General features: G+C 39.6%; 1 protein-coding gene across 7 annotated transcripts in view; it reads right to left on the bottom strand.

The window, feature by feature from the left end:
• Brp (bruchpilot) overlaps positions 1 to 13015 on the bottom strand; it is a 76638-nt gene that overhangs the window by 8092 nt on the left and 55531 nt on the right. For 3 of the 7 annotated variants that reach the window (XM_064121355.1, XM_064121349.1, XM_064121351.1), the window contains exons 5-17: positions 12097 to 12108; positions 10395 to 10562; positions 8315 to 8482; positions 6921 to 7184; positions 6143 to 6532; positions 5441 to 5743; positions 4944 to 5096; positions 4700 to 4846; positions 4471 to 4610; positions 1764 to 3951; positions 542 to 799; positions 178 to 365; positions 44 to 98 (exon numbers count right to left, since the gene is read on the bottom strand). In XM_064121355.1, coding sequence (XP_063977425.1) covers positions 44 to 98; positions 178 to 365; positions 542 to 799; positions 1764 to 3951; positions 4471 to 4610; positions 4700 to 4846; positions 4944 to 5096; positions 5441 to 5743; positions 6143 to 6532; positions 6921 to 7184; positions 8315 to 8482; positions 10395 to 10562; positions 12097 to 12108 — 4434 coding nt within the window. The remainder of the gene's footprint in view (positions 1 to 43; positions 99 to 177; positions 366 to 541; positions 800 to 1763; positions 3952 to 4470; positions 4611 to 4699; positions 4847 to 4943; positions 5097 to 5440; positions 5744 to 6142; positions 6533 to 6920; positions 7185 to 8314; positions 8483 to 10394; positions 10563 to 12096; positions 12109 to 13015) is intronic. The other 4 variants (XM_064121356.1, XM_064121350.1, XM_064121352.1 and 1 more) reach the window with 3 other exon arrangements.

The following is a 13015-nucleotide window of genomic DNA, read 5'->3' as shown; positions in this document are numbered from 1 at the left end:
TTGCAATTAATTAATAGATGACTTGGAAAAAAGAAAAACGAACCTCTTGTTGCTGTGCAGCTGTTTGTTTCAACTTGGCTTGTGCGGCTTTGAGTGCTCTGTAGGACACAAATTTAATTATTCCCTCGGATAAAGTTAAGGAATGAGTTGGTAGTTATTTGAGATAAGAAAACTCACTCTTGCAGATCTCGAATTTGTTTCTCCTTTGAGTTCTGCTCCTCTTGTGTCATCTGCACAAGTTGAAGTAGTCTTTCGGTTTCGGCAGCGCTTCTTCCAGCATCTTCCTTCGCCTTTTCCAGTTGTTGCTCGGCAATCTCCAGGGACTTTTGCATTTCTGCCAATCTTTTGTCTGGCGACCCACCACTCTGTAATCAAAGTACAAGATATTCGTATTGAAAATGCGACCGTTTAATCCGATTTATTTAAACACAAAAATTATTACTTATTTTTTGTTTTTCCGATAAACGTGCACAAGGTGCACGCGAATAGAACTGGGCGTCTCACAGCATAAACACCGAATTTACGTCATTTTTTAATTTACCTTTTGAAGTTGTTGCTCCAATTGATCCATTTTCGCTTTTCGTTTCTTAAGGTCTTGATCGAGATTTTGTAACATTCTCTCCTTTTCTTCAGCAGCCCTAAATCTACCCTCCGCATTTTTAGCTCGCTCCTCAGTCTGTCTCTTCTGCTCCTCCAACTGACGTCTTTGATCGTCAAGTTGTTTTCTCTCCTGACTAGTGTCGGCGCCAGGTTTCGCTGCCCCAGCTTGGAGTTTCTTGTTCGCTTCGTGAAGATCGACCTGTGATTAACAATAATTATTTACTATCCACACGGATACGACAACACTACAGATATTATTTAATCGCAAGCCTCGCCATTCGTTGTCAAAGATGGTCAAAGAAATAGAAAAATAAAACCATAGAACAGATTGAGCGATTATTATGCTTAAAAATTGGTAAACATAAATGTATAATTATAATTGCATAAATAATAGAAATTATTACAATAATAATCATAAACTTGCATCGCAATCATCAATCGCACTATCCAACAAAACATAATTTGCGTGGTGACACTCACACAGTATATCAAAATATGAATAGGTACATTAAAAAAATAATTGTATGATACTATAAAGGTAACGACAATTACAAAAGTGAAAAAATGGTAACAATATGAACAACAGTCTTGATCAATAATAATAAAAGTCAAGACTACTTAAGCTACATTCCCAGTTGAGAGTAAAGAGCTTTCATGAATTATCGTTAAGGTTTCTTTTGCTAAATTTTCTTTTAATCTCTAAGCTCTTTACTACCACTGCTGTGCGTTTCGTAGAAAATGTGAGCCACTCCTCCAAGTGTGATATGGAATATATCTTGAGGGATCTTCGGACAATGAATAAGGAAGGATTAACCAAGTGGACACGTGAACAGGATGAGAAAACAAATTGCGTGCTGGCCGGTAAGCCGACAAATGATGTAGACGATGATGATGAAGAAGCGACGACGTGGCGTGGACGATGAACATCATTATAATACAACATATTCGTGTGTGACAGACAGAGGAGAACACAAGATGAAAAATTGTGCAGGCGCGTGTGCAACCAAGATGGTGAATCAATATATAAAAATATATTGAATGTGTAAAGAAATATATTTTTTAGTTATTCGTTGATAATATTGCAGGTGATTGGATAAGAGAGACTCAATGCCGCTGATATGATAGAGTGGGCTGTTGCTCAGGCCAGGTATTATCTTCCTAACCTGATTTTTCTCGAGCTCCTGCACCAGCATCTCGAGCTGAGATTGGAAGCGTTCGCGCTCAACGGTTGCCTGCTTGATCTCCTCTTTAGCACGTTCGAGGTCCTTGCGGAGTTTAGCAGCCTCTTGACCACCACCATTCTGCTGTTGTTGCTGCTGCGGTCCCTGCTGCAACATGATCTGCATCTGCTGAATTTGCTGCTGCTGAGCGTGTATCTGTCGTTCGGACGTTTGAATTCTCTTCTGCAGCTCGTTGGCAGTCTTTTCCGCATTGTCTGCTCGTTGTTTTTCCGTTTCAATGAGCTTTCGCCACTGCTCTATCTGCGCTTCGTTGGCCGCTGAGGCTCCCGCACTTGCCAACTGCATCTGCAGCTCTTGAATGCGTTTCTCCGCTTGTTCTGCACGCTGGCGCTCCTTGTTTTGCTCCTGGGTGAAATTCTGCACTTGTTGAGTGAGACGTCGCACTTCCCGTTGTTGTGCCTCGAGGGTTTCCTTGACGGCACGATCGGGAATCGCTTGTTGCTGGACTTGTTGCAGTCGTCTGACTTCTTCTCTCTGTCGTTCCAATTCAGCTTCGCTTGTATTCAATTCTTGCTGGAAGTTCATCAACATGTCTTGAGATTTTTCCAACTGAATGACCAGCTGATCTCGCTCCACCTGCAGCTGCTTGATTTCACCCTCCTGCTTTTCCTTGAGTTTTTCAATCTTATCTGAGTGCTTCTCACGATTTTCCAGAATAGCTGACAACTTTTCACGCTCACGGAATGCATACTGAACATCATGCTGAAGTTTCGCCAGTTCCTCAGTACTAATAAGCGGTTGTTGCTGTTGAATTCTTCGAATCTCCTGCATCAATGTATCACGTTCCTCTCGCATTATCGTTAAGTCATTCATTGCCCTATCGTACTCCATCTTAGCTTGTTCAGCGACCTCTTGATGCTTAACCAATCCCAACTGTGACTTTTCAAGCTCTTTAGCAAGCCTACCAGCTTCCAACTCCACCTGATCCCTCGCCACAATCGCCTTATCCAAGCTCGCTCTCAACCTTTCAACTTCGATACTAGCACTCTCCGATCTCGTTTTACCCTCAGTCTGCATGAGCCTTTCCAGTCTAATGATTTCAACCCTCAACTTCTCGTTATCTGCCTCCAGTGCGTCAGCCCTGGCTTTGAGTTTATCATGTCTATCTCGTATTTTTTCCGCCTCGATTTTCGCCCTCTCAATTTCGGATCTCATCTTCTCTTGATTGGCATTAGCCTTACTTGCTTCCTCTCTAGCTCTCTCAAGCTGCAGTTGGCTCTCGTGTAATTGAGCCTCTAGTTCAACACTTGCCGCCTGTGTACGCTTCAACTCAGCCTCACGTACTTCAAGCCTCTCCCTTACTTTATCCAGATCCTGCTGTAGCCTACTACTATCACTCTGCCATTTCTCTTGTTCGAACTGGTATTTACCTCGAACACCCTCTGCACGCTCCAGATCGGCACGCAATCTCGAGGCATCCTGTTCAGCTTTTCTCGCGCGCTCCAGTTCAGCTAGTGCCTTATCCAGTCTGTCCCGCAGTCGTTCAACATCGAGTTTGGCACGCTCGTGCTCCTCCTTCTGGCGCTCCTGGCTCTCCTGGTATTTACCGAATCTTGATGCATACCTTTCGCACTCCTCTCTCGCACTCTCCGCTTCTGTTCGCAGTCTCTCAGCCTCTGCTTGCGCTTTGCGCACCTCCGCTTGCTGTCTATCATGCTTCTCGTACATCTTCTCAATCTCCATCTGCATTCGCTGGAGCTCATCCTGGGTTTTCTCGGAGGTACCCTGAGCTTTGTTCAATTGGGAGTGCGCACGGTCTAGCTCAAAGCTTATTCTCTCGTTATCAGCAACGAGTTTGTCCCGTTCATTCTGCAAACGTCGCAACTCAATTTGTGACTTTTCGTATCGCTCCCGTAACATTTCCAAATCGACACTCAAACGATCCAAATCCTCCTTTGATTTCTCTTCGCTTTCTTTAGCACGGCCTAGTTGCAGTACTGCACGATCGTACATTTCTTGCACTCGTGCCAGTTCCTCTTGTGATTTACGCGCTTCCTCGCGACTCTTGATTGACAGGTGTTGATTCTTCTCCGTGTCCAGCTCCAAACGATCTTTCTCCGCTTCCAGGACCTCGATACGATTTTGCAGACGGTAGGACTCGCTTTGTGCTCTGGGAATAGAATTTTGGTGAATGTATGACGTGTTTCGTTTATTGATTTAGTTGGGGGGAGGTTTACCATGGAAAAATAATGTATTTAAAGAAGAAACATATTCTCGCTCGTGCGCAGCGTAAAATTTTGGGGGACAAATAACTCTGGTAGTAGGAGTATTATTTAACCTTTGGGAAGATGGCCCTATACATTTCCCTCAGGCCAAACGACACGTTTTCGCGATGTCTGTCTCAACATTCACTTTTCAAAACGATTCAGTGCACGTTAAATCAATGTCTGGGTGTAAAGCTGTCCTTACCACCCAATAAATCAGACCGAAAGATGGATTTTTCAGACAACAATGAAATCTCCTACACGTCTATATTTTAGAAACTGTTTAAATAATTTGGGAAAAATATACAGCGATGAGATTGTTGTCCTAGGAATCCTCGTTTTGATCTAAAATATCATACAGATAATGGAGAGATTTTTTTCCAGGCACCTCCCCTCAGTGGTGCGTGACATGAGAACTGACTTACCTATCAAATTTACCCAATAGTTTTTCGAATTCCTTACTCGTAGTGTCACGCTCCTCCATTGCCTTGCCTAGGGTATATTGAGATTTATCGAGCTTCTCCTTGAGTATTTCAATTTCCGTGAGGGCATCGTCGCGTTCCAACTGCAGTAATTAAAGAGTCAGACTCAGGAATTCCAAATTTTATATAGAAATTCCTGAGAGAATTGTGGTAAAGAATGATGAAGACTCACCGTCAATTTCTGATGGGAATTGTGCGCCTTTTCCCACCTGTCCTTAACGAGATCCAATTCAGACAGTGCATTGTCTTTATCCCGCTGAAGCCTGGAAACCTCTTCCTGAAGATTGTCTCGTTCTTTTTGTAATCTTGCGACGATTATCTGTCAAAAAATCCCCACAGAACTATCAGTATCACATAATTATGAACATAATGATAATACGAATTTACCGGACACGACACAGAATAGAAATTGTTACCTGTGCTTTGTCGTATTTATCTACGAGACGGTCATGCTCGAGTTGAACTGCATCTTTCTCTTTTTGTATCCTTGCAGTTTGTCCCTGAACTTTGTCCAATTGACTTTGCATATTATCGAAGTCGTAGTTCTGCTTTTCCTTCTCCATTTGCATCTGTAGGAAGCATAAAGTATAATAGTGATGCGGCTATTTCAGGATATTAAAACCCTTTGGTTATTATTTCTTCAGTAAAATTATTTTATAGTTATGTAGTGGAACCTGAGAGCTTTCATATGAGACCCATTTGATCTTCAGTTTCTGGACTACGTGGAATGGTTTTATTATTTAAAATTAGCAGATCTAAATTTGGGTTTAGTAGCAGCAGTTAAAGTCACAGTTCCTTTTGAGTAGCTTCCGCACAAGGAAACTGTGACCGTGCCGCACATATCATTGATTGTATCACTGACTGATCAATGATCGAACTAATCATCAATGAAATTATTAATAAAAATACTCACCCGACGGACTTCCGTCTGGGACTTATCGAGTCGCTCTTGGAGCTTGTCGGCCTCGCTCTGTGCCTTGTCCAACATGTTTTGAACTCTCTCCTGCTGCAGCTGGGTCTTACCGAGTGTCGCCTGTGTACGCTCCAACTCCTCCTGTACTTTTTCTAATTCACCAACTGCCTTGTCCCTCTCAGAATGCAACCTTGCGACAGTCGCCTGCGCCCTGTCGTACTCATCACGCAAGCTCTCTTGTTCAGTCTGAGCATTTTCCAATCTCGCCTTCAACCGATACACCTCACCCTGACTCTTTTCCACCTATCGTTCAATAATATTATCAAGCATCTGTCTTTACAGTCGATGAAAGTTAAAGGGTATTACATGGTATCGACCCACTGTCGCTTTTTTTGGCCGTTAGATATGACTCTGATGATTGATTCATGAGTGATGCTTTCAAACTTAAAAATATCAGGTTTTTTTACACAAAGGAAATCCTCGATTCTATCATAAATACATTCGAAACATGCAGCTACAGGTCAGGTTAATAAAATGTTCTTGACCCATTAACAAAAAATATAATTTTCCATTGAAATATTATCCAGTAATCCTCATAAAAATATTCATCTTTATTTTACTCATTGTGTCCAAATAAATGTCACAATGTCGTCGAAATAATTTGCAAAAGTTCATATAAAAAAAAATAAAAAAATAGTCTACCTTTTCTTGAAGAGCTGTGGCTTCGGCCCTCGCTCGTTCATTATCCGCCTGTGTAACACGCAACTCAGCCTGGGCTCTTCTCAGGTCAGTTGCTGATTTTTCAGCGCGTTCGTGAATTCTATCCATCTCTTGAGACGAATTTATTGTACTCCTACCAAATCCTGTTTGGGATTTTTCAATATCGTGTCGCAATCTCTCATTTTCTAATTCAAGCCTTGTGAGCCGCTGCTTGGCTGCCTCCCAGTCAGCACCACTTCGACCCACCTCAGAGGCTGCTTTGTCCAACTCTGCTTTACTTTTCCCTAATTCCGACTGTGAACTCTCGAGCTTTGTCTCCAGGCGATCCTTCTCAGCTTGTGCACGCTCCAATCGTGCACCAAGTTTTTCCACCTTAAATTAACAAAATTCTCAGTGGTTCATTACTTTGTAAGATAGACTAGAAACTGCTACGGAGAATGGGTTGGAATGCAAAAATTGTTAAAAACAAACCTTTTGTCCACGTCGACATTTCAAGTGTTGCCGTTAGAATGATTTTAACAATGCATTTTTTTCAAATGAGGAATTGATTAGTTGTTTAAGAGAAAATTTATGGAAAATTCAAATTTATCTAAAATATTAGAATTCAGACCCCAATTCTTGTTGTATTGTTTACAGTTTCAGTGATACATCTTGCAACTTTAGTATGTCACACATTTATACAAATCTCGCGGTTAATTTTGATAGGAATTCCTCGTGTCTCACTGGGTTTAATCAACATATGTTAGAATATCAATTTTACCTCAGACTCCAAAGCATGAATCTTCATTTTATATTCAGCTAATTCTCTCTCATGGAGTTCTCTCTCCTCCTGTTTCTCTTGTTCAGCACGATCACGCTGCTCTCTCAGCTGTGCCATCTGCTTCTCCTTGTCCTCGATAGCTTCCTCTAGGCTGCTCAGTGCGCCCTCGCTACTGCAGTGGTGTGCCTGCATCGCGGTCAGCCTTGCACGTGCCATATCCACTTGGTTGTCTTTCTCTTTCAGCAGATCCTCAAGGTTTTCAATCTGAATTTTTCAAGAATAACAGTTCGTTCAGTTGCACAATCATTGATTGAATAATACACTGACAGAAAAAATGAGATCTATCAAGAGAATTTTATTTGAAACAACTATTCTTCGGTTGTAAATTCAATTTAAACGATTTTGCGGTGAACATCAGCTACCAGAAAAATCAATCTCAAGAAGAAAAAGTTGATATTCACTGTAAAATCTTTTTTTTTTAACTGGTTCTAGTAGATAAGGTATTTGATGCTAAATGATAGACTTTTAACGTCTTAGAAATAGGACAGATTTTTTTTTTGTCTGAGGAGATCGGAAAAGTGAGGCCGTTTTTGCATGTAATACCTCACATAATACTTGTTGTTAAAAAATCTCAATATAAATAATTTTTTCTACCATTGTATACTTACTTTAAAATAAGGAAATTTCGAAAAAGCAGGGAAGAATAAATATTTTTACAGAAAAACAGGAGTGGATCTAGCGGGATCTGTTTACTTACTTTCTCAGATGCTTCCAGCTGGTACGTTTATTTTTATTGAACCACAGTTAACTTTTTTTCTATACCACCACAAATGCTACATTGTGTTCAGTGTTTTCCATTGAGGTATTTGTGTTATGTGAATGTGTAACGCGAATTGAATGCGCAAACGAAAAATCACGAAACTCGTAATCAGTTTGAGTTTCCAAAAAAGTTCTGTTGTTGGTAAACAAAAAATCAATACATATATGGAGATAAAAACAACGGAGGAATGGGAGCGTGGTAAAATTTATGAGGAAAAATAAACAAAAAACTTTATTGAGAAAAATACAAAACTATACAGTGCACAACAATACAACATAAATTAATTGAAGTTGCTAGAGAACAAAAAGAACTTATAGAACGTGTTTCGGGTATTGACAGAAATATTGTGCTGTACATCTAAACTACGCTTCGACGAAAACTACTTAAATCTAGGGATACGCTCTTCAAATATATTACTCTCATCCTCATCCATACAAATTCATTCTTGTAAATATCAACGAAAACTTGAATGACAGGGCGAGAATTGATGACAGTCTCATGAAAGCGACGTGTCGATATCCCCAGTGATGATGAAAGATTTTCAAAAAAAAAACTTGAGGAATATTTGACTCACCTTTCGCTGGAGGACGTTAATCTTGCGATCTTTAATGTCCATGTGGTCTTTGACTTCGGTGAGTTCGGTATTGAAACGATTTCTCTCCTGTTGGGCTTGAAGGACAGCCTGAGTTTTCTTCTCGATTAAGCGATTCTTTTCTTCTAGTCTCTGTCTCATCTCCTCGACCTGGTTAAAAGGATATAATAAATTACTAAAGAGTCTCGAAGTACGTCGACTGTTTTTTCTCTAGTGATTCCTTATTAACTATAGCCATAAGAATTTATTCTTGTCCATAAGTTTAACAAATATCTGTTATTTCGTGCTTAAAAAATAGGATTTTTGAGTGTTTAACAACTCCAATAGTTGATGTATGAAAAATAAAACTTAAAACAATTATCATTCTGTGGAAAATATAAGTTTCATCACGTGGAATATCCACTTTTTCAAACATTTCCCTACGTAATTTAATTGAGAGAGATTAGCCCTAGTTGGTCACCTGACGTGAACTTGTGATTTGGTCATTTCCATGGGGATTGCTGCCATGTTATTTAGGCTCTAGTGTTACTGAATTCATTATAAACTCCCGGACGCGCTCAACCCGTTTCCGATAAGGTCGTGCAACGAGTAATTTGGTTTAACAAGGAAACAAAATGCTCAATTGTTTTAATTCAATTTTAATTATTTAACTTTCCAAAGTTTCGTATCTGTTGCGAAGGGTGTTTTTGATAGCTATTTCCTCGCCGGTGAATAACTTTTTGGTAGAATCATTGTATACGACATTTGATGAGCATTTTGTTTAAATCGAATGGAACGAAGAAAACTGATACGTTCATTCATTTCATGAGAGAAATTTCGAGTTTAATGTGCTCTAGTGGACAAACTAGGATTATCTACAGAATGATCCGGACCAAAGTGGAAAAGATACTTGAATGCCCTCAAATGTCTAGCTGACTCTGGAGACTATTTCCATCAAAACCCACATATCGTCCACTATTTTTCATAGATCTGAAAAAACATTGTAAAACAAATTTTTTGGAGCGGAAAAATTTTCTGTTATGTTCCCTTGATATCTCTCCAATTTGCAATGATAAAAATCCCCCTCAGTTCAATTTCCCGGGAACCCCTGACAACTCAACGAGATTAGTTCAACTTCTCGACTCCCTAGGCTCCTTAACTATAACGAACACAAAAATAATGAAATGTCTCTCCTGTCTTTCTCCATAATCGACGAATAGTGAGAAGAAAAAATTCATACTAAAATTGAAAGACATTCACATGACACATAGCTGACCCACTTTACCCCAGCGACCTGCTTCCGCCTCGGTTCGATTTGTCTAACCAAGGAGAGGCGTCGTACGGGTACCGAGGTGAAATCGATTTGCTTCGGGATTAAATCAGGTGATGCATTTATAGAGTTTATTCTCAGACCGATAACATCCAAATGCCATCTGGCATTGTCACTTCCAAAAATAGAAATATTTCCAGTTTCACGTCACATCAATTTCCAATAATAAAAATTTACGGAAGCATTTACATGATTTGAAAATGTTGGTATGAAATTACCATTTAAATAATCTAAATAATTTCATCGTACTCTTCCGCATTGCTTTTTATCGTAAAATCTATAAAGTTTAATGACAGAAAAATCCTCGTATAATTTCTTTACTGGATAAATCTTTTCATTTACGAACTCATTGAGGAATTTTCTTGAAAACATAGTACCTAAAACTGAATATCTCATCAGGAGATCTGTTATAGTTCTTCGAGGAAGCCTTGAACCCCATAACCCTCTAAATTTAATAATAAATTGTGGAGAGCTCTGGGGTTCAAGGCGCAGTTTAAGGGGCGAATTTTGACATAACACGATAACATGATGAATGATATCTGTCATGAATGTAAAGGTGATTGAAGAAAAAAGATCGACTGGCTCTACCTCGATAAAGTGATCAAGATTTTTGTTACTTTTCTGTGACGAAAATCCGTCACTTTTCTCTGCCCAAAGACGATCAGTAATTGACCTTCTGTCAATGTCGTGTCATCTACATGGAAAATTACCATCAATTAACCTGTCAAACTTGCCTGTTCCCTGCCTACTTACATCGGCTTGAAGCATATTGTAGTGCTCCTCCTTGGCACAGAGTGACTCCTTGAGAACAGCGATGTGCCTCTGATAATCCTGATGCTGTTCCTCCAATGTCTTCATCTTAGCAGCCATACCAAGTATTTCCTGGTCCCTGCGCTGCACCTCACCCCTGAGTTCGTCCAGCTGTGAAAATATTCGTCGTCCGACCAAAAATCTATCAGTCTAACCGTTCCCTCGACCAGGCCGTTATCAAAAAAAAAAAAAAAAAAACCGAAAAAATGGACGGCCCTTTCTCATTGTTCTTTCATATTCATTTTAATCAGTCATTCGAAGTTTTCCTTCCCCTGTTCTGCCCGACCATGGAGCACCTGTCATCGAATACCCAATTAATCATTGACTACCACACGCAGCTGATCATTAGCCCCCAGACTCGAGCACTGAATTCACCTCGATAACAACCCCAAGTACCTCCATAATCGGTCAAAACACTCAGCATGCAGTGGCAGACCCATCAAAACGAATATTGTGTAAACCTAGTGTCACATATCATGTGATGAATTGATGTTAATTCACAGTTTTGGAGTGGATGTTTCTCTGTGTGCAGCTCATTCGATTCATCGACCCTCCTGTTGCTTATCTGTATATCATATTCTTTTCAAAATTAATAACACATACCTACTTGGCCGACTCTCTCTACTTTGTTGCAGAAAAAAAAAATATAGCGCGTGATTATCGCTGTGACGTATCAAAGTATTTTCTCTCTGTGATTTACCTTTGATATAATCACAAGCGAAAAAGCATTTTACGTGTATCACTAGAGATCTAACTAAGGTCTAAGCAAGTGTGTCATTTGCGTATTCGTTCCAATTTCCATTTTTATCACAAAAAAGGGAGAAATATTCTACCACTATTCTGCATTTTTTTTTTCCACGTGAAAAAAAAAATGACACACTCGCATGACTCCAAATGATGAAGACTCCTGTGATGAATAAAACGAGCGGATCAAGACACCCTGCAAATGACATTCATGAAGAGAGAGTGGGGTCTCGGGCGGGGCGGGGCAGGGGGGGCTGCGGGGTGAATCGCGTGAAAAATGTTGATGTACATGTGACAGGGGATGCAAATGGAGAAAAGTCAATAAGACTTTTAAACTCGTAGCGAGAACTAAATGACTCTGTTGCTATTATTGTAATTTTTCCACCCTCGCGGTGGATTCAGATAACAGTTGAAAGAAATTTATGCCAGAAAATGATGAGAACGCGATTCATTGGATTTAATGAGGTTGATGATATCTGTATGTTGAAATATTCAGGCATCATTAATAACTGAATTTGAATTGATGCAAAGGATGCAATAATGATTGATACAAAATGCTGCCGTTGATTTAAAAAAATGTGATTATGATCAGACACTGTTTTGATGACTAAAAAAAAAAATTGAATGAGACAGTTTCGATAATTCGATTAGACTCTGAAGACAACTACTTTATGATAAAAGTAACAAACACCAATTTGTTGAACATTACTCGTCAGTTAATTAATATTAAGAAATAAAATTGAAATATTGTTACATTTTTGGCTGGTGGTAATAATTACGATAATCCAGATACTATGGAAGTAAGATGCCTCGTTTAAGCAAACGCAGTGATAAACGAAGGAATGGGTGCTTGGAGAGCTTGGAAGTGCTTCTCGTTCGACGGGTGAAGTGATATCCTTACCTCTTCAGTAAGCTAAAATATTTTGGGCACCATATTTAATATGCTTAGCTCGTCAACGTAACCACCTTGCATTCCATCGATACTCATGACACCTCAGTAATTATCTCCAGTGTTATTAAAGCCGACAGTGAATCATCATCATCATCATCATGGGGCAGTAAAACTCAGAGGAAATTAATGCCAGCGAGAATCGATGGAATGAACTGGCATTTGTTGATACGTTGTCTTATCCATAACTTAAATATAATATCTTATGACTTTAAGTATAGTTTAAACGCCGGAAAATCATCAGAGGGTGCGTTTGGTTTGCCCAACGATTTTTGTTTGATACTTGAATATCTCTCCCTCAGATCAAACAATCAACAGTAGGAGATAAGAGTACACGAGGAGCTCTTGGGGCAGTCAATAGCAATTAAGTATTGTTTGCTAAGTATCTCTCAAGCGTGGGACAAAAACCAAACGCTCTACTATTGCTGGGAGGTAAAATAACGGAGTGTCACGGTGAAAAATCAGCACTTCAACATTAATATTGTGTTATGGAAGAGAGAGAACCTCAGTAATTGGAAAATTTCTACTCTTTCTCCAGGTCCAGAAGAAATCGTCTACGAGAACTGAAAATACAAAATACAATCCCTGGGACGTGATAATTTTGTCCTGATGTGGAGAACGAGTTTTTTCTAGTAATTTTTTTCAGTGTCAGTACTGCAATTATTCTCTCACGAAGATCATCGAGAAGTCTGCGGAAGAATTATCGCAAGATCTTCGGAAGATTTCTCTGGTGACCAAAAAAGTCTTGGCAAGATTTTTGAACGACAATTTTTTTCCAGAGATATGTTCGGAAGAGGAGTTTTTAAGAAGAGTTTTCACAGTAAAGTGCAAACCCTCCTAGGAAAATTCAATAAAGTTCCGTTAATTAATT

The sequence above is a fragment of the Diachasmimorpha longicaudata genome, chromosome 5 (genome assembly GCF_034640455.1).
Source record: "Diachasmimorpha longicaudata isolate KC_UGA_2023 chromosome 5, iyDiaLong2, whole genome shotgun sequence".
NCBI classification, from domain to species: domain Eukaryota; kingdom Metazoa; phylum Arthropoda; class Insecta; order Hymenoptera; family Braconidae; genus Diachasmimorpha; species Diachasmimorpha longicaudata.
The sequence above is the reverse complement of the archived record's forward strand: the minus strand, read 5'-3'. Positions and strand labels throughout refer to the sequence as shown.